Raw genomic sequence first — 23,357 nt, forward strand, 5'->3', positions numbered from 1 at the left:
CCACGTCACCCGGACGGGGCCACGCAAAGTCAACGCCCAACACGTGTCCGTAGCGCGAATATTCGCTGGGGTCGTGACACGTGCGGGGATATTCTCGCCGCGGCGGCGCGGCACGGTATATTCCGGCGGCGGCGGGGGTGGAGGGGAGCGGGAATGCGGGAGAAAGACGTGTTGGAGAAGAAAAGAGGAAACGAGATGGAGGAGCTTCGCGATTTTAGGGCTCGTCACAGGGAAATTTAGGGCGCCAGGAGGCGCAGATCAAGGCGCTTGTCTCTCTGTTCTCTTCTCTCCCTTCTCTCTCCGATCGAGCGCGAGCTCCAGCGATGTCGTGATTCGATGCGCATGTTGTGAGTAGCTTTCCCCCTTTTTTTCTTGCTGTGATGAATCATTCCATCGATCTCTGCCGGTTCTTGGCTTGTCCTGCGCTGTAGCTTGATTCCTCTTGCCGGTCTCATCGTTTAGGCGCGGGCGGCCGGTCTGCATTTTCTGCGTGTTTTTCCCCTTGTCTCATTCGTGAATTCGATGTGAACGCGTCATGGCTTCGTGGATGTGAGATTTTTGGCAGGGTTCTTCGTTCTCGGAGCTAAATTTTTCCTCTCGTGATCGCAGCTGCGCCTGAGAGGGAGGCGTGATGCCTTCCTGGTGGGGCGGCAAGTCCTCCAAGGAGCCCAAGGAGGCGGCGGCCAAGAAGCAGCAGCAGCACAAGAGCAAAGATGGCATGCGCTTGCAGATTGGGAGCTGGAAGACGAGGCTCTCCTCCTGGACGGACGACGAGAGGAAGAACAGCTTCTCGCCGGGCTACCGCTCCAGCTCGGACAATTCCAGCAGCTCCAGGCCGGTGTCGCCGTGCACGCCCTCGGACTCGGCAAGGCAGCCATGGCCTCTGCCGTGCTCGCCCTTCTCTCCTCAAGGCGCGGAGGTGCGAAGGAACCAGTCCCTGCCGCTTCCTCCTCCCCAGGAGCAAAAGCCCAGAGCGGGGATTTTCGCCGAGGCAGTGGCCGCGACCTCGGCCTCTTCCAGCATCAGCTCAAGCAACAGCGATACGTGTGACACCACCCAGTAAGTTTCACTTGTTCTCTCTTTCTCCGTGAATGATCTCGTGGTTTTGGTTGTCTTCTTTCAGATCAAAGGCCTCTCCTTGGAAGGAATGTAGGTACTCGGGAAACGGATCGACGCCTTCCAATCCGGTGCCAGTGAAAGCTACGTCAAACAACGCGCACTCCCCGTGCTTGAGCCCGTGCCGCAGTCCGAGAGCGATTCTCGACGCCGGTGACGCCTTCTATCCGTATAGTAACAGCGCTGCCGCTGTTGCTCCTGGGAACAGCCCGCCGGCCTTCACTGCTACAGCCGGGTCGAGGAATCCACGCACCCAAAGTGGAAGTGGTGGAAGTGGTTTTGGTGGTGGTGGTAGTGGTGGTCAGCTTTCTCCCCGCCACACGCCGCACCCGTTGCCAGCACCACCACCACCACCTTGCGGAAGTGGATTTCCATTGTCGCCGACGCTTTCACCGTCTAACAGGGGGGCGACGACAACCTGCTGGCAGAAAGGGAAGCTCATCGGTAATGGAACTTTTGGATATGTGTATGTTGGGTTTGACAGGTACCGCACACCACTCCGGCCCCCCTCGCTTTTTTATTCTCCTCGTTTGCTCCAGCGACAGATCTAACACGATTCTCTTGCCATGTGCAGCAACAACATCGGCCGGATGTGTGCGATGAAGGAGGTTCGCATTATTGGTGACAATGATCAGTCTAAAGAGAGTGCTAAACAGCTCGGACAGGTACTTGCTATTCTATCTGCAAAGTTCTCGTTGTTCCATTTTAAATTTTTTTTTTCCCCGTTTATTGGTGTCGATCACTTTTAACTTGCGTTGCGTGTCCGCCATGCTTCAGGAAATTACTCTCCTCAGTCGCTTAAGGCACCAGAACATTGTACAGTACTATGGATCAGAAGCAGTAAGCACTAGCGTGATCCTCATTGTTGTGCGGCTCATTACGTTTTGCTTGGTGTTCTTTGTAGGTGGAGGACAACCTTTACATCTATCTCGAGTACGTGTCGGGTGGCTCCATTCATAAGCTGCTTCAAGACTATGGACCATTCAAGGAGTCGGTTATCAGGCGCTACACGAGACAAATACTTTCGGGTTTATCCTTTTTGCACAGCGTGGAGACTGTTCACAGGTACTTTTTCGAGTGGCGTTTTCTATGTCGTGCCAGCGTTATTCTTTTATAGAGACATCAAGGGCGCAAACATCCTTGTCGATACCAATGGCGTGGTGAAGCTTGGGGACTTTGGCATGGCGAAGCACGTACGTTTTGTGTCTAGTCTGATCTTTTTCCGGCACTCACCCCGGGACTGCTTTCAGATAACTGCTCAGTCCTTCCCACTTTCTTGCAAAGGAAGCCCGTACTGGATGGCTCCAGAGGTTTGTGGATGTCACGTAAAGTGCCTGTCCATAAAAGCGGGTTTTGTCTGGATTGGCAGATTCTAAAATCAACTCATGGTTATGATCTCTCTGTGGACATTTGGAGCCTCGGTTGCACCGTGATCGAAATGGCAACTGGAAAGCCTCCGTGGAGCGAATTTGAAGGGGTGAGTGACATAACGAAGTTTCAGTCACTAAGTTTCTAAGGTTTGAATGCTCAGGTCGCTGTTATGTTCAAGATTGGCAACAGCAAAGAAACTCCTCCAATTCCTCCGCATCTGTCCGAAGAGTGCCAACACTTTCTGAGGTTGTGTTTGCAAAGGAACCCGGCGGACAGACCAACAGCGACAGAGCTCATGGAGCATCCGTTTGTGATGGACATACCGGACACCAACTCAGACTTCCAGGTACCGCAGCCCTTTTGTTTCTATCTGAATTGTGTAGCTAAATCTCGATTTTTCCAATCTCATCAGACTCGAGATGGCTACCAGACGACAAGGTGAGCTTTGCATTCGTTTTTTTGTTGTAGCTAATGGTGCTCTTTCATTAGATACGCGTCTACTCCACCTCGGCAAGTACTCTCTCCGATGTTCTCCCCTTCCTCCCAGTTTGGATTCCAGCCGGCCTCCGAGGCCGACGCCACCGCTTTCTTCCTCCAGACTCCATCCGATTTTGGGAGGCGATTGAAAAGCATGGAGGATCCTCAGCAGCAGCAGCATCGCCACCATCATCATCATCCCGCAGCAAAGATGCGTAACGGCGGCCACGGATTGTCAACGTCCGAGATCGAGGTTCGCAGCGTCATCTCTGACATTCATCATCACCAGAGGCTCGTCAGCTGCCTGGATCTCAAATGCTGAAGTTACGTTTTTTCCTTTATTCTCATCATTTATCTTCCTCCTCTTCTTCGCAACGCTCCTTTGGTGCGAGGGAACGATTCTACTACGACGAGTGCTCCTCTTTTTGTATATATGACAGCACCGGCTCACAATTTTGCCTCTTTTACTTCCTTTACCTCCGTTGTAAAGTTTTTTAAATTAACGGATATTCTTGCTCTGCTTTTTAGGGCATACTTGCATTCGAACGGGTACGATTAATAAAAAACGCCGTTTAAAACGCGCGTATAATACGGCGTTTAAAACGGCGTTTAAACACCAAGAATATTTTAAAAAACCCTAAAGAATATGCTTTCTTTTACTTAGGATTAGGGTTCATGTAAAATCAGGGTTCGAAAAAAACTGTAAAATTAGGGTTCGAAAAAAACTGAAAACCATTATACCCGTTCGAAAAAAAGCTAAACGGGTATTAAACGTTCGATACCCGTTCGAATCCGGTTGCGTTCGAATGTTCGGATGCAAGTATGTTGAGCAGGCACAGGGGATATGGTGGCCATAGCCGCGCTCCACGCAATTCCATGGCATTCCTCGCAATCTCTGGCGAATGGTCGCGGGAGGAGGAAGATCTGGGCATCGGCAGCGCCGGATTCTCCTCAGAAACCTGGTACCTTAGCTATTGAGGAGGAAGAAGTTGTAGAAAACGTAGAGAAAGAGGAAGATTATACTGGATCCGGGTGTAAGACTTGCGGGCGATCGGAGGTGATGTGGGGCTGCAATGGGCTGGGGCGAATCCAGGGCGGCATTGCAGCGGTGCCGGGATTTGGGTGGTGGCCAATCAAGGCATTCCGGCCATGCCCGGCGTTCGTAGAGTCTGGGGGGCGGTACAAGAGGCAGGGCCAGAGGCTGGACGAGTTCGCCTATGGCAGGCGATTTAGCAAGAGCGAGAAGGAAGCAAGCCGTCCCACATCTGATACTCCTCGCAAGAAGACCACGAAGAAGCGCAATTAGTATGAAGTTCTTCCACATTCCAAGCACGGGCTGTATTGTTAGTAAAATAATATACAAAAGTGAAAAATTATTATTTTTATTCATATAAAATTTAAAGACAGTCAATCATAATTCATTATACACTGTTATAAATTTTATATACATAACGTTTTGTAAATGTTATAGTTAAAATTTAAATCTTTTTAATACTTAATTTCCTTTTATAATTAAAAGGTATAAAACACTTTTTATGAAAAATATACTAATCTAGCATTAAAAATATAAATTTAGATTGGATTTATCTGGGCTAGTGATTTATTTAATTGTCTTTTGCATCTTGACACTTGATTGTGAAAATTTTGATGAATTACACTATTACTCACACTGATATTTATAAAATAAATTTTTAGTTTATGTGAGTGCTTGGAATATGGAAAGGGAATACAAAAATGTGCATCTCCATTAGCCCAAAAACCCTAGTTTATATACAGGAGCGACTGGTTCAGATTGAAACCAATCCGACAGCTACCAAAATCCCACTACGCTAATATTAGTATACGGCATCGTAACCGTACACTTGGCTCTCACATTTATATTAAAACTAAAAACTAAAGATGGATTATAATTATTTATTATGTACTTTTTATAAAGCACATTAAAATTTAATAGTGGTGTATGATAACAAGTGAAATAAAATTTGTTATCCACTATAAGATACTAAAAACGTTATGTCTTTTAGAAAATAAAATAATATTTACAAAATGAATGGAGTTTTTATTTTAAAAATAAATCTATGTGGATTAAATTTTTTAATATGGTTCAAATTTTAGTTTCAAATTTTGGTTTTAGTATAAATTTAATTTGCATATTTCATGCTAATACAATATTAAGGGTTTTATAATATATGTTTTTGCGATGCAGTTGGAGAGATAGAAATGTTGATCATGCCGCCTGACCTTCACAACCTTTGCAAAGAATAATTGTGAAAATGTATCCAAAACAATTTATTATATTACATTATCAAAATATGGTATGATGTTTATTTATTGTAAAATATATTATAATGTTGTTGTTGTTTGTTATAAGAAACTTAATATTGAAAATTTAATATTTGCATTAGTGAAGGATGAAATGCGAATAAAAAAACTATGGTTTTAAAATGCAATTGATTATTAAAAGTTTTAAAAGCTAAAGAATTAATTATTATTTTTAAAAAAAACACATGAGAAAAAATAAAGACAAGGAAGTACAACTCTAGATGCATAAAATTTTTTATCAAAAGCATTAAAAAGAAAATGTTTTTAGAAAAATAATGGTTTACTGTCCAATAATATATTTGGAAAAATATTTTGTGTATTAACCACAATATCTAAATATAAAATAAATTTTGGAATATTATTCATTAAACTCTGAATGAGTTTCATATAGTATTTAAAAATAATTATATGGCTTAATTATTAAAATTATTTAATATATATTACATGTTTTACAAATCAAAGTGTTCTGGTTAAAAAAAGTGGACTCAAAAATTTATAAAAAAAACAGAAAACAGAAAATAAAAGATTGTTAAAATTTTAGAAGTAATAAAATACAAATTTATTGGAAAATTTTGTAGTGCTTATTGTATGAAATATTTATTCATTAATATGGCACATTTGTACCTTCTCCCTAAATTTATACTTATTAGGAGAAGCTTTAATCTTCTTTATTATCCAGGCACTAAAACTTTATATTCAAGGTTTTAATATTGCTATGTTGATTTATTTATTGTCATGAACTTTTAAATAAATTTGGACTCCTTTTTGGTTTTTATTTTTATTTGGTAGTAAATTCTAGAGATAGTTTGTAATTGTGCATTTTGGAGATCATGTCATGAAATTTATCAAGTCTTATTATTTATTTAAAACTTGTATCACTTAAATATAACCATCTTTATGATTCCTTCTATCCTAGGGTCATAAATCTTTTTCAAATTTGGTAATTTATGTATTATATACAAAGTGGAATTTAAACCCTTTATGTGCCACATGTTACATACCACATGTCCAAGGATAGTAAAGTGGAACCCAAGTTTTAAAGAGCCATAAGCCACTAAATGAAAGAATTAAATTAAACTTGCATTAAGCCAAAGAGTGATAGAATGACTCATCTAGAGCACAAAGTAACTTATAATCATTTAGCCCAAGGAGTGAAGGGACAATAAAGAACAATATTGGAACAGTCCAACATCTCAATGCAAAGACCAATATACAAAACAAAGCCAAATGGAGTTTGGTATTGTTTCAACATACCGTTGGTTTAACATAAGGATATAGGTATTTATTAGTTAACATGACATGAAACTTGGGCTTAGACCTAAGCTAGACATAGAACAAAGACAAATACGCAAGTAGGAGCTAAACTATGCATTAAATTAATCAATTATGCTCAACATACCCACTATCCTTATTATATATTTGGAACAAGGAATGAATACTTTGAGCTTTCACCCTTAGTATCAAGAGTTAAATCTCTGGGACAAATTTGAAACTTACTAAATATGGAATAATGTTAAAGTATTAATTTGGATATAAGATCAACACTATTGTGTTCAAAATAATCTCTACATTTTATAGATGTTCTAAATTAGCAAATCTAAACATTTTTCATAAATAGTTAATAGAACCAAATGAAACTAGCATATAGGGCATGATGGTGGGAGTGTTTTAGCTAGAAGCTATCATTTAGCAAATATTGAAAGACTAAGCTCAATATTATGAGAGTTTTTAACATTAGCAAATGCAAATCAACAATATAAATTTTTCATCACCACGTCAAATATGTTTGACTAAATGACAACTTAAAATTTCCTTTCTTAGTGCTCTTTTAGTCTAAGTGCGCATATGATTATTAATTTCTCAACTAACTTAGATGGAGATTGATAAAGGATTCAACAATACCAAGCAATAAAAAAAGAATATCCAAAAGGACTTGCTAACAAATAACTTTTGATACCTATAGTCATATTCATGACAATAATACTTTATCTCATATTTATGTAATACTTATTGATATAATAATATTTAAAAATACCTTAATAGAAGTTAAATTTACTCAACTTTGATTTCTTCTTTAAAAAACTTTGAAAAAATCATTTAAAATTCTTAAGTATATTTGATTTCTTTTATCTTTTATTCACAGAAAGAAAGAGAGAGAGAGAGAGAGAGAGAGAGAGATAACATTATCAGTAAATAGGAAAGAATGAATCACTAAAGTAAAAAATTACTAATTACTAATTACTTTAATCCAAATAAAAGGAAAATAGCTTTTTGCCGAATCAAATGTGTTGTCACCTTTAATGAAAGCTAAGTAAGAGCATCTCTTTTCCAGCCCAATCGCATTGTCGGATCCTCACCGCTCTGGGCGTGCTCTGCTCGTCCAAAGCGAAGCCGGGGTAAAGGAGTTGTAAGATCATGTCATCGTGTCCAAAAGCTCTCAGCACACATTGCAAGGAGGCGAGCCCGCTTGATCATCTCTACTAGACTGCTGCAATCGCTTCCTGGCAGCTGCGATGGCCGCCTTGACACCGGCATGATCCGACTTCTTGATCACCTTGCTCGCAGAGGCATCCTCCTCAACCCCTCCAATCTCCTCCAGCGAACAGCAGGCATCTAGAGCGATCAAAATCGTCTCCCGGCTCCTCCTCGATTTCTCCATCTTCTCGTACACCCCCATCGCCATATCCCTTCTTCCAGCGTCTACATAGCTCTTGATCATCACGTTCCAGGCCTCGGCACTCTTCTTCTCTAGATTCACAAACAGCTTTCTTGCCATCTCCAAATCCCCACACTGGGCGTAGAACGCAAAGATCGCCGTCCGGAGCTTTAGATCCGCGCGGACCTCGCTCGAGACCAAGCACGCGTGGATGACACGCCCCTCGGCCAGCGCCCGCGCCCTCGCACAGCAATCAAACATCACAACCAGGAGCTCCGAGTCGGCCTCCAGATCCATGTTCTTGTACGCCTCGAGCGCGCGCTTGTGATCACCATTCTCGACGTAGCACCGGATCATGGCCGCCCAGGCGCTCACGCCGCGCTTCTTCCTCTCCAGGCTCTCGAACACCTGGAGCGCTAGATCCACGGCGCCGCACTGGCTGTACATCTCGATCAGGAGCTCGGCCAGGAACGGGTTCCTCGCGAATCCCTCCGCGACGAGCTGGTTGTGGACCTTGATGCCCTGCTCCAGCGCGCGGTGCTGGGCGCAGTGGCGCAGCAGCGCGGCGTAGCCCGGCGGGGAATCCACCTGGTTGGCCTCGGATCGCAGGAGCTCGAGCGTGTAGTCGACGTTGCCCGCGCGCGCGAGCGCCGCGATGAACTCCTGGCGCTTGCCGATGTGGACGCTGGCGCGCTCCTTGAGCGCCTGGCGCGCGACGTCGCGCCACCATCGCCAGTCCACCGTGTCGGAGCGGAAATCGTTGGAGAGCCAGACCAGGTAGTCCGTGGGCAGCGCGCCCAGCGGCGTCCCGACGTGGATGCCGAAGTTGATGGGCGTCCGGCAGGTGCCATCGACGAGGAAGTCGAGGAACTCCTTGGACAGCTCGCGCGGCCTCTTCATGTCCTCGAAGACGAAGGGGTTCCAGACGCCGGCGGGGAGCTCGCCCCTCCGCCAGCGCACCCAGATCGATCGGTACTTACTTGCCGACGCCGCCCACAAGAATGCGGGGCTCCTCGGCCGCGAGCACAGCGCCATCGCTACCCACGCAAGAACCCTAGACAAGCCCTACATTTGAAAAGCCCTAAACCCAGAGCGCGCAAAGATTAACACTTACCGAATATACCATTTTTAAATTCAAAGTTGCTATGAATGATAATGGAACGAAATGCTTTCTCGTTCTTCTGGTGGTCTCGATTCATGGCAGCGGTAGCCCAGATCCCTTCGAATCTGCGCAACTCGCGCGTCTTCGTGATCCCTGCAATTGTCGATTCGTGTGCCTTTCGCACTGGCAATCCATACTTATACTTGCCCGAGCTGGCAAGGGATTTGGCAGCGGACGATCGCTGCTCGTTTTCACGGTCAGCAAGGCCTCGCTGGGAACTTGTCGCAGAGCGGATGTGCGTAGAGAGTCCACTTTGTTCCAAGATCATGTCTCTCTTTGTTCTTCAAATGTACTACTACTCAAAGAGATTGCTAATCACGCTAGAATGACAATCCTAGAGCTCGGGCTTGACGGTTGCCTTTTCTTCTTTACGAGCTAATTTGCCGGCTAAAACACCCGACACTCCCATCCAACGGCCAATCGACCCCAAAAAGCGGTTGTTGCAAGAACCTGTCTTTAAAATTTACAAAACACAAGAATAAATCGGGCTCTTTTTCCTTGATTTGAGACCAATCACAATTCTACGTGCTTCACATCATCCGTCTTCGAATTCATGATCAGTGTGCTTTCGTTTAGCGCAACCGGCTCATACGGGTTGAACAACGTCCGCGGAGACGATTCACGAGCATCTGATGCAAACACAGCGACATCCACCACCATCTCTTGCATGTGTGATTTCCAAGTTGGAAGTACCTTGGATGTAATCAACCAGGTTGCAAGGTGTTGGCCATGAGAACAAACGAAGCGGCGTTGTGCGGATCGAGCTTGGCAATGTTCTCCATAGCTCGAGCTCCACACTCGGCATTGTTGTGGATCCGGCAGGCACCCAGCAGTGTTTTCCACACCACCACATCCGCCGGAACTGGCATGCTTTGCAGCAGCTGCTCCGCCTCGGAAAGCCTCCCGACTCGTCCAAAAGCATCGATCAAGCACGAGTAGTGCCGCGACGTTGGCAGGCTTCCATAGTCGCAAGCTGTGGAGAAAAACTGGTTCCATCCTTGTTCGATCATCCCAAGCCGGCTACACGCTGTTAGAACAATCGCAAAGGTAATCATCTGTGGCCTTGTCCCCTGGAGATTCAAGCGATGAAACAACGAGAGAACCTCTAGAGGGCGATTGTTCTTGGCGTAAGTGGCCATTGTCGTGTTCCAGGAAACCATGTCTTTCACAGGGATCTCGCTCAAGAGCCTCTCGGCCTTGAGCAAATCTCCTCGATCGCCATAAGCCGCCGCTAGAGCGTTCCAGGAGGCCGAGTTCTTCTCGGGCATGAAGAAAATTATTCTTTGCGCTTCGGCCAGGTGACCAGTCACAATGTGGCACGTACACACCGCCGTCCATGTCAGCACGTCCTTTTGAGGGATATACCTTAGCAGGAATAGCACCTCTTCCAGATGCCCCTTGTGGGCATATGCGGTGAGCATTGTGTTCCAGGATACGAGATTCCTGTACGGCATTGTGTCGAACAGGACCCGAGATTCTTCTAGATGCCCGTACAGGCCATACGACGCGATCATGCAATTGTACGACACGACGTTCCTCTGTGGCATGGAGTTGAAGAGGCGTCTAGATTCTTCAAGATTCCTGTCCTGGGCAAAGGCATAGATTATTGTGTTAAAAGAGATGACGTCTCTGAAAACCATTCTATCAAAGAGATTTTTTGCCCGCTCCAAAAGCCCACACTCTGCGTACAAAGATACCATTGCGTTCCACGACACAAGGCTCTCCTCCGGCATCTCGAGAAAGATTCGCTCTGCCTCCTCAAGATTCCCATAGTCAGCATATCCCTGGAGCATCGTGTTCCATGTCACCACGTTCCTCTCCGGCATCGCGTTAAAAACCCGTCGTGATTCGTCCACGTGTCCTACCCGCGCATACGCCGTCACCATGGCAGTCCAGCTCACCACGTTCTTAACCGGCATCTCCTCAAAGAGAACCTTTGCCTCGAAAAGATGCCCGTTTTCGGCATATGCCTGGATCATGGTGTTGTAAGAGACAACATTCTTCTCGTCCATGGAATCAAACATTGACTTTGCCTCCTCCAAAAAATCCATCTCTGCATACCCATCGATCATCGTGTTACAAGATATGAGATCTCTCTCTGCGGCCAATTCGTAAATCCTCCTCGCCTCCTCCAAATCCCCGTTGCGGGCATACGCCGCCATCAACGAGTTCCACGACACGACGTCCCAGCCGGGCATTCCATCAAAAATCTCTCTCGCTTTCTCCACCTCCCCATTCTCCGAGAGTGCCTGGAGGAGCGTGTTCCAGGAGATGAGGTTGGGCTTTCTGATCTGGCCGAAAATCTTCAGCGCGTCTTCAAGGCTGCCGCATCGCCCATACATTTGCAATGCGAGATTGGAGAGGTAACGATCGAGCTCGTATTTCGATGCCACGATGGAGGCATGGACACTCCTGGCCTGGGAGAGATCCTTGGCATCGCGGCAAGACCTCAAAAGTTCGGCGATTTGGTCCCTAACAGCCATTCAGCTGAATCCAAGCCCTAACGAATTCAGTTGTCCGTACAACTCGGGGCATCACCGCGCAGAATTTGAGGAGGCGATTGAACTGCTCGTGGCTGCAGGAAAAGGAGTTGGCAAACTACATTGAATCACAGGTGGGGGCCGATTAAAACCCCGCTTCTTCATGTTCTTGGATGGATTTCTTATTTAGCTTTCCTGCTACTAGTGATTTGTTTTTAGTTGGTTTGGTTGCGATCTCTACCATCTTTTTCGTTCTTTTTCTTGTTTTCATTTTTGTAGTTTTTTGTTCGTTTGGGAATTGGAGTCTATTTCCTCCATTCAAAGATGGAATTATGAATGTATCCTTCGATTTTTTATTTTTTTTGTCACACACTGTCAAAACTAAGCAAGAAATCCATCCAATCGTTGTTTTAGCGAGGCTTCAATCTTTCTCCATCCTCTTGACAATGCAGGGGCCCTAGCTCCATTCTCAATTCTACCATTGGTAATGCGTTTCTCAAATGAGGTAGCTTAGTTACAAGCACTACCTATCATGAGTTTTTCTCGGCAATCTCGAAATGTTTTCGCAATTTAGACAGGGTGTTTTGCTTACGACTTGATCATGAGCACCAGGGCTCTGGGACGACGCAGTGCCACTTCGATATTCAAGGGCGCCCATCCCTGAGAACACTTGGTTGGTTGAACTCCCTCTCTCTGTCTGTGAGCTATTCTAGCAATGAAAAATGAAAAACAAAATTTGCAAAATATTAAATCCTTTGGAATCCTGAGTTGTAGACATTGCAAGAACAATAAAGTTCTTTATTTTTTAATTCACAATACCATCCATTAATCATCCCTGTGCGTGAATTATTGATGCTTATTGTTTAATACATTAAATTATTCATAATTTCTTTTTACAAAATAGGGCAATAAAATTTTACTCGCAATTAAAAAATTAAACATTAAGAAGGGAGATGTAGTGGTTATAACCAGTGCAAGAGCTCACTTTACCCGGGTTCAATTCCCGGCATCTCCAAAATCTATTTTGCTAAAAAGTAGGGCAGAAAATATTGCTAACAAAAAAGAACCTTTTTTGTTAAAACCTTGATGTTATTCACATTGATTTACAAGGATTCGGAGATGAGCTTACGAGGTGAGAATATCAGGAAAATAGTCGGATCTTCCACCGAGTATCCGGCCCTTCATGTCTGGAAAGGAGGAGAATCCCGGGAGCTCACTAACGGTGCCATCTTTCGCCACAGTGATCGGGTATGCCAAGAGATGGCCCGGAAGATCCACCTCGGGCTCCCCCGCGTAGAGCTGCCAGTAGTAGTCCCCCATGCTGTTCATCTTTCTCATGCACTGGACGCTGCTGGGGGCCAGGAAATCGTTGTCAAGCACACCCGTGTGCTCGTACCACAGCGACATTCTAAAGCCGTGGACTTGGCCCCGCGGTGGCTGCGCCAGGCAAGTGTGGTATGGCTGGTAAGCTCCCATGGCGATCTCCGTGTCGCGGCCGCCATCCATGGAGCGCTGGTTTATATTCGCCGATCCAACTATGATGTATTCATCGTCCACTGCGCAAGAGATCTTCTCGTAAGTTCGCTAGAAAACTTTGAAACGAGGCAGGCTGGCTTACCGATCATCATCTTGGAGTGGACGTAGACCATGAAGCGGCGATGGTCCTGCGCGAGCTTGTAGCTGGAGCCCGGCTCGGGAGACTCCACAGGCAAGTAGTCGCCGGGAGCTCGCCTCTCCCGGTTCCCCAGGCAGTAGAAGGAGAGGTAGTCTCGCAGATCCACGTCGACGAGCTGCTTGGCGAAGAGTGCCGGAGCGATGGTCCTGTACATCATCTCCATGGTCCTCACCATCATCTCCAGGATCGCCATCACCTGGGGGCTGTCGGGGACTCCCTCGGGCCACATTGGAATGACGATGTAGACCCGGAAAGGCTGGCCGGCTTGGATCTTGCTCACGATCTTGAGCGCTATCTCGCGGGGAACCAAGTGGTGAGCTCCAGCGTTTTGGTGCGACTCCCACGCGAAAGAGCTTCCCAGGAAGTATTGGTTCTCGATGTAGATGAAGTCCTTGGCTCGCCGGATAGCCGCGATGAAAGCGTCGTGGACGCTCCTGTCGATGATGTTGTCCTTGCCGCTCACCAGTCCCATTGCTCCCGCTGCTGCTGGATCCTGCGGGAAGCCAGCCACCGCCGCCGCGTCGATCGACCGGAAGAGTTGTACGTTCCAAGTGTTCCAGTCTTCTCCTGGACAAGCCGGGGCGGTCGGGGGAACGATGGATCTCATCTGCGCCAGCTCGAGCAGCCAGTTCGCGTCCTTGCTCGCCTGCTTTCTCCACCGCTGCTCGAAGTTGTGGAGCACGTCCCAGGCGGCCGGGCCTTCTATCCGCGCGTGGATGTCGTGCCACGGCTCTCTCGGCCCGCCGAACTTGCGACACGCCCTGGGAAAGCTCGTCTGCCGAAAGTCGTCCTTGTGCTCGGCATTGAGCGTGTGGAAGACCGAGTGATGCTGGTTGTCATATCTTCCCGCAGCGAGGTCCAGACCACCCACGAAACTTGTGATGGCCCTCATATGGCTTCCGGGTGCCGGGACATCAACCGTCAGCGTCTTCTGGTGGTGTGTAAACATGGCACCGATCTGGAAGCCTTGGACGATGCTGAGACCACTGTCCGGATTCCTGGGACACAGCCGGCACTTGACTTTGGTGTTCTTGAAATAATTGAAAGTCTCCTCGTCGTGAGTGTTCATCACGCCCTCCGTCTTGACGACGCTGAGAGAGGTCCGGTCATCCCAGACGAGGAGTAAAACTCGGACTCCCTCCTCGGCTTTCCTCCGCAGGAGCTGGCCCAGCGTCTGTGCCTCGGCTCCCAGCGAAGCTCTTGCGGGGTCTCGGATCATCGTGATCTCGGTGAAAACCGACCACCCTGTGATGTAGATCAAATGCTTGGCGTTGGAAATGGCGTGGAACATATCCTCCCAGCACCGAGTCGGCTGATAGAGCTGATCTCCCGCGAGAAAAATCGGTGGCAGGAAGTTGTCACTCATGTGAGCGTCCTGGTAGAGCGTGACTCTGCATCCGCGCTGCTGCTTGAAGTACGTGAAAGGCACCCCCGGGAAGCGAAAGCCATCGCGGACGCCATAGCCAAAGTTTGGATCCTTGGTCACGTCGAAGAACTGGAGGCGTACGCGGACCTTGGCGCTCTTGATGGGCTTGCCGTCCTCCCGGCAGAGATCCAGCCAGTTCTCGAGCGGCTGGCCCGAGAGGAGATTGAGAACCGAGACTTTGGCCCGGCCCAGCACCGTGGCTCCGATCCGGAGGTCGGCCTTGACGCTGATGATCGTGTGAGCAACGTTGTGCGCGCAGTAGATGTGGAAGGACTCGTTCCACACCGGGCTTTTTGGCGAGAAATCCACCACTCGCGTTCTTCCCACCCGGGTCTTGTCGAGGTCCACAGTGGCATACATTCGATTTGAGCCTCTCCCGAGGCCGACCACGTCCTCCACGCCCTCCACGATCTGCGAGACGAATCCATGGACGAGTAAGCTCTAAGCGATGGAAAAATGGAGAAATAAATCTACCATTCGCAAGAACTCGGGCGCTGCGCCAGTGACTCGCGTCTGATCGGTGATTCCCACGGCCTCGAAGACCGTCGCATGGAGAATTCCATGCATCAGGAAGGACGCCATTGCTGCGCCGGCGATAGATGACAGCCCAAAACCCTTGCTCCTGTCCTCCGCGCGAATTGGAAGCTGGATCGCGGCTCCCCTGGGCAGCACTCACCGTGACGGATTCGTCGCCGGAGTGGTCAGAGACGCGTTGATCCGCAGCGCCAGCGGCTCGACGCGCAGGAATGCATCACACGACGCCATCTGGGTCAAGAAATACAACTAGGGCTAGGGCTCTTAACTTTTCAAACTTACGCGCGAAAAACCATTTAAAAAACTAAGAAGCCCAAGCTCTAGGCAGTCCATAGCATCTCCTCCTCGAGTGGGATCGCCACATCCATCCTCATGTAAGCTTTCCACCGCGGCGGCGCCTCGGCCCCGGCCTGGACACACATCTCCACGATCGCGGGTGCCTGGCCGTAGTACCGGATGAGCTCCTTGGACAGCCTCGGGTGGTGATTTGCCGGGACGTGCCACACGAAGTTTGGGGGGAAGACGTCGCTCAGCGCGGCCTCCTGCCAGGCATGGCCGCCGCCCCTGTATGCCCGCCCCAGGCCCCCGCAGAGCAGGACTTTGTGAGGCTTGACACCGATGTGAACCTCGGAGCAGTAGCCGCAAGCCCACACCTTGTACTTGTAGAGCAGCGCTTGCAATCCCCGGCGGACGCTGTCGAATGCCACCAGCGTCCTGTCCGCCACCGCCTTGAGCTCTCGCTTCTCGGCGTCCTCTCGGCCCTCTCCTTGCTCCACCTCTAAATCGCCCAGCTCCTCCTCCGCGAGCCTCAGCTCAAATTTGCGTGGTCTGTCCCTGCTGTCTTCTTCTTCTTCGTTTGGAACTTCGTCCAGCCCCATCTCCTCCAGCTTCTCGCCAGGAGCTTGGCAGCCTCCAGTGTCTTCGATCGGAGGAGCTTCGCTTTCCTGGATTCCTGTAAGTTCTTTGATCTGAGGAGCTTTGCTTTCCTGCATTCCTGTGAGTTCTTTGACCCGAGGAGCTTCGCTTTCCTGGATTCCTGTAAGTTCTTCGATCTGAGGAACTTTGTTTTCCTGGATTGCTCCGGGTTCTTCCCTGGCTTCGTCCGCTTCGGTCTTGGATTCCACCACTGGAGACCCGCTCTCGTCGTCGTCATCGTCGCTGGTGTCACTCGACGACGAGTAGCCCGGGATGATCTTGTTCCGGAAGCGAGTGAGAGGGATCTGGGCCTGGCCGTCCCCGACCTGTCTTCCAGACCTTCGAGCCCACCTGATCATCGGGTACCTGGGATCGTCAACACCCGCCTGCATGCAAAGCTCGTGAATTGCGCCTACTCTCGGGACTGTGTACCTTTGGCTGTGCTTGATAGAGCGTCCTATCTTGTTGTAGACGTGGTAAGCCTCTAGCGGGATGATCACGTCTTCAACGTACCCCCTGATCCACCGGTGCTGTCCATAGATTGCTCGGTTGCTCGTGCCTCTGCAAGTCGGGAGCTTGTGACCGACTTTTCCTACGTAGATCTCCATACAGCAACTGTAACGCCAGGAATTCCCATTAGAACACGAAAGCTGATAAATAGAATGATGAGGGAGAAGACATGACAACCATTCCAAAGCTAGGAAAAAAAAAGAGGACAAGAGAAGAATCAAAAGCAATAGAACAAGAGGAAACGAAAAAAAAAAAAAAAAACCGAAGAAGATGAGAAACTTACGTGCAAGCTTTCACTGTGACGGATTTCATGAGCCTCTTGACACCTTCCTCGAGCACAGCATACTCCTTGAGAACGTCGTGAGCGAGAGGTATGAGATCCTCCACAAGCATTCCATTGAGCGGGGCTTTCCACAGCCGCCTCACACCAAGCCTCTTGTCTCGCCTGTGCTCCCATATCACCAGAGGAAGGGGCTTGTAGTAAGGCTTCTTCTTCGGCGGTACCAGAGGTGGTAGCTCCCTGTTCTGTGGAAACTCACGCGTTTCCTCTCGACCTTGCGGATGAAAATCGCGACACAAGCGCAACCAGAAGCTCGAGTTCTTCCTGTCAATCTGGAGAAAATGGCAGATATTTCATAGCACATCTAGCTACATTCTCACAGAAATTCTCAAAAACTGCTAGCGCGCTTACCCGCAGCCCCTGCGCTCGCCACAGCATTCTCCTCCCGCATAAACCCTACAGCTTTGTTCTTTATTGTGGATCAATTATCGAATATACTTTAGGGTTCTTGATGGCGGAGCGTTGCCTCCTGGGCGTTCTCAAGGAGCTTCTTCGATCGAGGTGAGCTTTCTTTCTGGTGGATGGGAATGCAAGTGATCGCTCCAGGAATGCGACAGGAGCGGTGAAATCTGCCGAGATTATCGGTTTGCTGGCGCTGCAATCCGAGAGCCTAAATCGCGACGTTGCGAGCTGCGTCGAGCTGCTCAGCTCGCTTGTTCCGCTCATTGCTAGCGACGATTCCAGTGTGTCTGGTGCCGCGATCGATGCCGTCGCCGATCTGGGAATCACTGCGGCTGCTCGACGAGCATTGCAAGAATGCGGTGTGATGGACTACTTCTTGTAAGATTTCTCGTTTCAATGCTTCCGCTTTAGATCGATGGAAGAGGTTTTTATTCCGTCGTCTTGACAGGAGCTTGTTCATTTCCCTTGCAGATTCTTTGAGCTCGGCATGGAACTGTGATATCGAAGAACACTTTGGAGATGCTCTTCGTGTAGCCGACTCTTTGCTCCAGGAACACTACGAGGTGACCATCCAACGGGTTCCAAGAGAGATAGCTTGCACGTCGTATTCGAAGCTGAGAAGAGTCTGGAAGGATATCTTGGAAGGAGATGGTGGATCGACGTCTACGAGACATCTCCTTGCGAAGCTTCTCGCATTGCTCGGATTGGAGCTTGAGTTGCCAGTTTCCAAAAACCTCGGCAGGCATACTTTTCTGGAGAACAGTCAGGAGTTCTTTGAGAAAGGCTGGGAGAGGTCTCCGGCAGTGATTACAAATGGAACAGGCAGAGTATTCGAGGCTCTTCGGAAGGATTTTCCAGCTCAGGATTCGTCAGAGCTTCTCAGAACTTTGGTTGGAGCTTCCATTTCATGTCCTCCGGCCAGCAGCGACGAACTCGATCCTTGCCAGCTTTTCAAAGAGATACATGACGACCTGGGAAGGCCTTTGATTTATCAGCAGGACATTCGACTCGTCAAATGCACCACTGGTGATTGCGTGGAGCAGCACTACTTTTCTAGAAACGGTGAAGGACAGGTTGTCCGTGTGGAAGACTGTATCAAGGCCTTCGAGCTCGGTTACACTGTGGCTGTGAGAGGTATTGAGTTTCGCTCAAAGGTGGTTGCGGAACTTGCTCAGAGCTTGGGCTTCCAACTTGGTCAAGCCAGCATTGGAGCAAATCTTTACTTGACGCCGTCAAATGCTCAAGGCCTGGGTCGTCACTACGATGATCACTGCGTCTTTGTCGTGCAACTTGCTGGAAAAAAGAGGTGGAGCATTAATCCGGCTGCTACCGTCGTGCTTCCTCGACTATATGCGCCTAGACTTGTGCCTGAGGCTGAGGTCCAGAGTCGTGAGCTAGCAGACACACTGTTGACGGAAGGAAGCGTGTTATACATTCCGAGAGGTTTCGCTCATCGAGCTAGCACTTCAGAAGATGGCAACACCTCTAAAAGTCCAGGTCGTGGAAAGAGAAAGCAATGCACTTTGGAGACGACGACGGGGAATTGTCCTACGACGACATCGAAGTTCTCCTTGCATCTCACTTTTGGCGTTGAAGTGGAGCTTCCATTTGAGTGAGTCTGGTTGAACTTTTTCATGAAATCTTTCCTCCTGACTTTGCAACATACAGATGGCAAGGATTCATTCACATCGCTTTGCATTTATGGTTTCTTCGAGAGAATCCACCTCAAAGTCGGGACAGCAGGTTGTGTAAAACACTTTTACATTTCACAGTGTGGTCAATGGCGGACAATGCTGTAAAAGAGCTTCGAAAGGCGTGCTCAGTCGCTATGCCCGCCACATACAACAAGTCGCATGCGACGTTCAAGGAACTGATTAAGAAGATAGCTTCGCATGCCGAAGAGTCTGAAAGAGCTATCAACGGAGAAGAGTGCGCTGCTGGCTTGAGTTGGCTGGGTCATCTCCCGGGGACACAAAGTCTTGAAACGGACTTCAAACTTGCGATCAACTCTACCATAAAAGAACACAGGTTCCCGGAGATGTACGTGACAGCCAGAGCCAATTTTGTGGAGAGGGCCCTGTACGACGACGCAGTCTTCTCCGAAGCTCGTGAAAGCTTTGCGGTCCTGCTGGAGAGATACAGGACAAGCCGCCGGAAGCTCATCAACGCAATGCTGGCACTCCATGATATTTCCAAAGACTAAAGGTACTTGTATTTCACTTTGCTTTATTTTGGAGCTAATAGAATGTGTATACAGCCGAAGCAGTCCAAGCAGTAACAACGTGGAACACGGATCTAGCGACGGCACGAGAAGCCTTTGTTGTCCGTCCCACAGGTCACTGCAGGGAAGGAAAACTTCGAGCTTTCAACTGCAGCCACGCCGAACCTCGACACAGGGCAGTCGGCATTCAGGAGGCCAGACGTGAGATACTCCTTGTAGCCTCCCATGATCGGCATTGGCAAGCTGGAGTTCACTCGGCTCTTGTAACCGGGCGCGTAAGTCTGCCCGAGAACTCCAGCAACATTGCCGGACAGCTTGTGGAACTCGAAGCTGACATCGAGATGTGCAAAGCAGTTGTCCGGGGTGATCCCGTAGTGGTGAACTTTGGAGTCGGCTTGAGTCACAGGTACAACTCTAGCCTTGAGTGTGAAGCTGTCTCTAACTTGGACGGAGATGTCGTTGTACAGGTTGAGCCTTTCGATTCGTAGCCCGACGAGTGGCTCACTCCAGACGGCCCCTTCGCCAGAGGGGAGAGTTACCGCGCTGCCATCGAGCTGGAGCTCGAGTTGATCGACGGAGTCGTCCCAAGTTGCAACGTTCTTGGCACCGAGCTTGAGCTGGTGGTCTCCGAACAGGATTCCCAGCGACTGCACCCACGTAAAGTCGCGCTTGAGGCCCGGGCCGCTCTTGGACTTTCCGATGAAGTGGGCGTTTACGTGGAGATTGGCGTCGGAGACAATGCAGAAGTCCTGGTCCCTCTTGCCGTGGAAGTAGAAGACGCTTCCATCGCCACCGACGAAGCGGGGGTCCTGGCAGACCGATCCTGGCCTGTTACACCTCCGGACATCTGCGAGACAAGGCGCAAAGAAGAAGAAGCCACGATCAAAGTCGATTCTTCGTGAAGGTACTTCCCTCTCTTTTTTTCGTTCCAAGGAAGCTGGAAACTTTGATACTTACCGCAGCTAGTGGAGCAAGCGTTGCAATTGACGCTGCATTGATTGGGACACCTCCTGGGACAGGGAAGGACGAGATCGAAGCACCAGCGGTTCGGGTTTGCAGTGCAAACTACTTGGGCGGCCTGCGCTCCTGGCAAGAGCTGGATCACAGCGGCGAGGCAGCAGGCTCCAAAGACCAGAAGGAACTTCGCAAGCTCCATCGCCAGAAGCAAAGCTAGGAAGAAGAAGCAAAGAACGAACGAAGCGTCTCTTGCCGCGAGACTTTGCTTGGCTGCTGGCCCAGATTTATATTAAGCACTCGCATTACGCGAAAATCAGGGATTAAACAAGGCGAGCAACTTGACGTAATGCCACATGATGGCGAAAAATCTTCACTAGCTTAAACACCACTCATACAAGCTGGCTAACACAGCTAGAATATTCTACCCCACGCAACGCATATTCTCGAGAAGCCCTAAACCTAGAGTTAGACACGTCATTTCATCTAGTGGACACTACTTGGACACGTCAGAAACCCTCCTTTTCTTCACCGCCAGTATTAAAACGAAGGGGCCCGGAAGAAAACGCAAGGGCAAGATTTTTGTTTTCCTCTCTCCATTCTTCTCCGCGCTTTAGATCCTCCATGGCAGGGAAGAAATCGCGATCGCTGGCGACGGTAGCAGCTGCGGCCGCGGTGGGCAACGCCGCTGCCCCAATCGTGTTTGCGGAGGCACCGGTGGTGGGCGTTGGCCACGAAGAGAGCGCCCAATGCGCTCGTCCGCGACAGGAGGGAGCTCCGGGTCAAAAGCAAGCGTTCGAGGCGCCCATGGCGGAGCAATTGGTGCTACATTTCTTCAATTTCATACCCGGCGCAAGGTTCTAGGTATTGTAGAGTAGAGCTCGTTCTTTTCCCTTTTTTGTGCTCTCGAGGGAAGATTGTTGCTGGCGGTGCTTGGAAAGTTCGCTTTCGTTGATCCGGCAGCGAAGATTGTAAAACTAGCCGGCAATTCCGGCATAGCTATGACTCAGCAGCAATACAAAGGCGAATCGTTTGAGAAAAAAGTTTTTGAGAGAAGAGAAGTTGGAATGATTTAGAATCCCGTTAGTCTCTGGCGTGCCAATGAACTTTCCGCGAGAAGACGAGTTCCAGAAAGAGGAAAAAACACAAGGAGAGAGATGCCTTGTTTCACACAAAACTTACGTTTGTCGCTTGACTAGATCCGGGCTTGCGTCGCGGCAAATTTTCCGAGACTCGAGTGTTCGTGTGTGTGAGAGAGAGAGCACGTGTCATAATGTTATTGGTCCACGTGTGATTGCACACAGAAATATCCATTCCTTGCTTCATGCCCATGGCAATGGCCCATGCCATTTGAGGAGACTCATTCATCCTATGCATTCAAGATAGCTGAACATGTTCTTGCCGCTTGGTGATTAAATTGCACACCATTTCTCTACTCTATAGCACACCACCTTCTTTAGCATGGTGTTCTTGACAAGAAATGTGTACTGCCCTAGAAGGGTGCAATGAATAAATTTGTCACTCCAAGCCACTTGGCATGGAATATCTGATATATCAACTTAGCAATGCTTCCAGGATCTCTCACTGCCATAACTTAGTTGCTTTCTCCTTGCTAGTAGCAACCTCACAATATGAAACAAGTGCATGCATGTGACCTAGCCTCATAGTGCACTACAGATACTGACACAAGATCTCCAAACACACTCACTCCAAAGTACTTAAAACATTGATAAAAGCACACTTGCTATTCAAACAAAAGAACCCACATCCACAAAATGAATGTGAGCACATTCCAATCTAAGTCACACTCAAGGTGCTTGTAACATAGAGCACACTCAAAAAAATGTTGTTAAACACAAAATCTCCAAAGGGGTGGGGTGAGATTTGGCTTAACCCTCATTTTGCTCTTATTCTTTAGCTCCAAGATTTTAGAGATCTCAAAATCTTTTACACGTATTACATAAATCCATTACAAGAATCTCTTAATACTTTCTCTAGATAAAAATCTTCCCAATCTTGACTTTTCGTCCATCCCCAAAGGCATAATCTAAGTGAGTAGGGCTGATTTGATCAACCTGTGGCCTAGTTCGAAATCTAATTGCCTAAGTGGGACATGGGTGAATTATTGTGAGATCCTAATAAAGGATTTCATGTTTTGCCAATATCTCCTACAAAATTGTGATCTTTCACATATCTAGAGTATTGAAGGATCAACAAGATCCATACCTCCATTTAAAAACCACCTAGGCTATAGAAAGTATACTCCATCATAGTCGTGAATGAGCCTATATGGAGGTGGCAACTTACTCACTTCTCCCTCCTCACATTCAACTCTCCTCCCTTGGGTTGCATGTGATGATTCTTTGCTCACCTTCTTTTTGCCCCAAAATCTTGGAATAGTTTTAAAGCTTTACCAACCTTTATGTCGTTTGATGACAAAGGCCACCCTCCCCATCTTCAGCTCTCAATACTTCTTTTTATTGTGAGATTCTGGTACATGGATCTTTTTGCCAATATGTGAGATACAAAATCCCTAGGCCCCAAAGTGGAGCCAATGCCACATGGTAGTGGCTGAAGCGAAAGCCAAACGAGCGTAACACGTTTGGACTAAAAGCCCCGACTTGAAAGGTTGAGAGCGGGAGTGGAACTCCCAATGAAGTGCTTGAGGAACAAGCACGAAGCAAGAAGGACACAAGAGGACCAACACATGATATGTGGAGGAGTCCGAGATGGACCCAAGATGGAGTCTGAGATGGACCTGAGATGGAGTCTGAGATGGACCTGAGATGGAGTCCG

The 23,357-nt window shown here is 48.3% G+C and overlaps 8 protein-coding genes and 1 long non-coding RNA gene across 10 annotated transcripts; 4 read left to right on the forward strand and 5 right to left on the reverse strand.

The window, feature by feature from the left end:
* Positions 1-154: 154 nt before the first annotated feature.
* Positions 155-3,491, forward strand: LOC9655628 (mitogen-activated protein kinase kinase kinase 3). The gene is made up of 12 exons (XM_024669353.1): positions 155-347; positions 610-1,059; positions 1,124-1,600; positions 1,691-1,781; positions 1,894-1,956; positions 2,021-2,181; positions 2,234-2,309; positions 2,367-2,426; positions 2,486-2,593; positions 2,648-2,833; positions 2,900-2,925; positions 2,977-3,491. The coding sequence occupies exons 2-12, from the start codon at positions 632-634 to the stop codon at positions 3,284-3,286; spliced, it is 1,986 nt and encodes a 661-aa protein (XP_024525121.1). The 5' UTR covers positions 155-347; positions 610-631; the 3' UTR covers positions 3,287-3,491.
* Positions 3,492-3,679: 188 nt separating this feature from the next.
* On the forward strand, positions 3,680-4,370 carry LOC112344450. The gene has a single exon (XM_024669247.1). It carries the CDS (start codon positions 3,809-3,811, stop codon positions 4,268-4,270), a length of 462 nt encoding a protein of 153 aa, XP_024525015.1. The 5' UTR covers positions 3,680-3,808; the 3' UTR covers positions 4,271-4,370.
* Positions 4,371-7,723: 3,353 nt separating this feature from the next.
* On the reverse strand, positions 7,724-8,977 carry LOC9655629 (pentatricopeptide repeat-containing protein At5g27110). Its single transcript, XM_002964373.1, has one exon. It carries the CDS (start codon positions 8,975-8,977, stop codon positions 7,724-7,726), a length of 1,254 nt encoding a protein of 417 aa, XP_002964419.1.
* An 831-nt stretch (positions 8,978-9,808) lies between these two features.
* Positions 9,809-11,587, reverse strand: LOC112344314 (pentatricopeptide repeat-containing protein At4g02750-like). The gene has a single exon (XM_024668771.1). The coding sequence runs from the start codon at positions 11,585-11,587 to the stop codon at positions 9,809-9,811; it is 1,779 nt and encodes a 592-aa protein (XP_024524539.1).
* Positions 11,588-12,633: 1,046 nt separating this feature from the next.
* LOC9654430 (phospholipase D alpha 1) lies at positions 12,634-15,474 on the reverse strand. The gene is made up of 3 exons (XM_002964375.2): positions 15,160-15,474; positions 13,203-15,096; positions 12,634-13,140 (listed from the first exon to the last, which is right to left on the reverse strand). The coding sequence occupies exons 1-3, from the start codon at positions 15,265-15,267 to the stop codon at positions 12,710-12,712; spliced, it is 2,433 nt and encodes an 810-aa protein (XP_002964421.1). The 5' UTR covers positions 15,268-15,474; the 3' UTR covers positions 12,634-12,709.
* Positions 15,475-15,500: 26 nt separating this feature from the next.
* LOC9654431 (APO protein 2, chloroplastic) lies at positions 15,501-17,366 on the reverse strand. Its single transcript, XM_024669264.1, has 3 exons — positions 17,336-17,366; positions 16,928-17,256; positions 15,501-16,749 (listed from the first exon to the last, which is right to left on the reverse strand). The coding sequence occupies exons 1-3, from the start codon at positions 17,360-17,362 to the stop codon at positions 15,540-15,542; spliced, it is 1,566 nt and encodes a 521-aa protein (XP_024525032.1). The 5' UTR covers positions 17,363-17,366; the 3' UTR covers positions 15,501-15,539.
* A 58-nt stretch (positions 17,367-17,424) lies between these two features.
* On the forward strand, positions 17,425-19,766 carry LOC9654432. 2 transcript variants are annotated; one of them, XM_024669291.1, is made up of 5 exons: positions 17,425-17,485; positions 17,531-17,764; positions 17,835-18,998; positions 19,055-19,591; positions 19,653-19,766. In XM_024669291.1, exons 1-4 carry the CDS (start codon positions 17,436-17,438, stop codon positions 19,587-19,589), a joined length of 1,983 nt encoding a protein of 660 aa, XP_024525059.1. In that variant the 5' UTR covers positions 17,425-17,435; the 3' UTR covers positions 19,590-19,591; positions 19,653-19,766. The 2 variants fall into 2 exon arrangements, with proteins under 2 accessions (XP_024525059.1, XP_024525058.1); XM_024669290.1 differs by having other exon boundaries at positions 19,644-19,756.
* On the reverse strand, positions 19,576-20,793 carry LOC112344458. Its single transcript, XM_024669292.1, has 2 exons — positions 20,565-20,793; positions 19,576-20,454 (listed from the first exon to the last, which is right to left on the reverse strand). Exons 1-2 carry the CDS (start codon positions 20,761-20,763, stop codon positions 19,682-19,684), a joined length of 972 nt encoding a protein of 323 aa, XP_024525060.1. The 5' UTR covers positions 20,764-20,793; the 3' UTR covers positions 19,576-19,681.
* LOC112344459 lies at positions 20,185-20,918 on the forward strand. The gene is made up of 2 exons (XR_002991695.1): positions 20,185-20,511; positions 20,570-20,918. It is a non-coding gene; the product is annotated as an uncharacterized LOC112344459 (long non-coding RNA).
* The last annotated feature ends 2,439 nt before the right edge of the window (positions 20,919-23,357 follow it).

This window comes from Selaginella moellendorffii, unplaced genomic scaffold, assembly GCF_000143415.4.
Source record: "Selaginella moellendorffii unplaced genomic scaffold, v1.0 SELMOscaffold_4, whole genome shotgun sequence".
Taxonomy (NCBI): domain Eukaryota; kingdom Viridiplantae; phylum Streptophyta; class Lycopodiopsida; order Selaginellales; family Selaginellaceae; genus Selaginella; species Selaginella moellendorffii.

Excerpts from the sequence above, each read along its gene's own strand:
- LOC9655628 (XM_024669353.1), top strand. The coding sequence starts at position 632 with ATGCCTTCCTGGTGGGGCGGCAAGTCCTCCAAGGAGCCCAAGGAGGCG. Across the intron at positions 1,782-1,893 it reads GTGCTAAACAGCTCGGACAG|GAAATTACTCTCCTCAGTCG; the intron begins GTACTTGCTATT and ends GCCATGCTTCAG. Across the intron at positions 2,834-2,899 it reads ACACCAACTCAGACTTCCAG|ACTCGAGATGGCTACCAGAC; the intron begins GTACCGCAGCCC and ends CAATCTCATCAG.
- LOC112344450 (XM_024669247.1), top strand. The coding sequence starts at position 3,809 with ATGGTGGCCATAGCCGCGCTCCACGCAATTCCATGGCATTCCTCGCAA.
- LOC9655629 (XM_002964373.1), bottom strand. The coding sequence starts at position 8,977 with ATGGCGCTGTGCTCGCGGCCGAGGAGCCCCGCATTCTTGTGGGCGGCG.
- LOC112344314 (XM_024668771.1), bottom strand. The coding sequence starts at position 11,587 with ATGGCTGTTAGGGACCAAATCGCCGAACTTTTGAGGTCTTGCCGCGAT.
- LOC9654430 (XM_002964375.2), bottom strand. The coding sequence starts at position 15,267 with ATGGCGTCCTTCCTGATGCATGGAATTCTCCATGCGACGGTCTTCGAG. Across the intron at positions 15,097-15,159 it reads CGCCCGAGTTCTTGCGAATG|ATCGTGGAGGGCGTGGAGGA; the intron begins GTAGATTTATTT and ends TTCGTCTCGCAG. Across the intron at positions 13,141-13,202 it reads CCACTCCAAGATGATGATCG|TGGACGATGAATACATCATA; the intron begins GTAAGCCAGCCT and ends TCTCTTGCGCAG.
- LOC9654431 (XM_024669264.1), bottom strand. The coding sequence starts at position 17,362 with ATGCTGTGGCGAGCGCAGGGGCTGCGG. Across the intron at positions 17,257-17,335 it reads GGCGAGCGCAGGGGCTGCGG|ATTGACAGGAAGAACTCGAG; the intron begins GTAAGCGCGCTA and ends CATTTTCTCCAG. Across the intron at positions 16,750-16,927 it reads GTCACAGTGAAAGCTTGCAC|TTGCTGTATGGAGATCTACG; the intron begins GTAAGTTTCTCA and ends CTGGCGTTACAG.
- LOC9654432 (XM_024669291.1), top strand. The coding sequence starts at position 17,436 with ATGGCGGAGCGTTGCCTCCTGGGCGTTCTCAAGGAGCTTCTTCGATCG. Across the intron at positions 17,486-17,530 it reads AAGGAGCTTCTTCGATCGAG|GAATGCGACAGGAGCGGTGA; the intron begins GTGAGCTTTCTT and ends TGATCGCTCCAG. Across the intron at positions 17,765-17,834 it reads GGTGTGATGGACTACTTCTT|GAGCTTGTTCATTTCCCTTG; the intron begins GTAAGATTTCTC and ends TCGTCTTGACAG.
- LOC112344458 (XM_024669292.1), bottom strand. The coding sequence starts at position 20,763 with ATGGAGCTTGCGAAGTTCCTTCTGGTCTTTGGAGCCTGCTGCCTCGCC. Across the intron at positions 20,455-20,564 it reads CGCTTGCTCCACTAGCTGCG|ATGTCCGGAGGTGTAACAGG; the intron begins GTAAGTATCAAA and ends CTTGTCTCGCAG.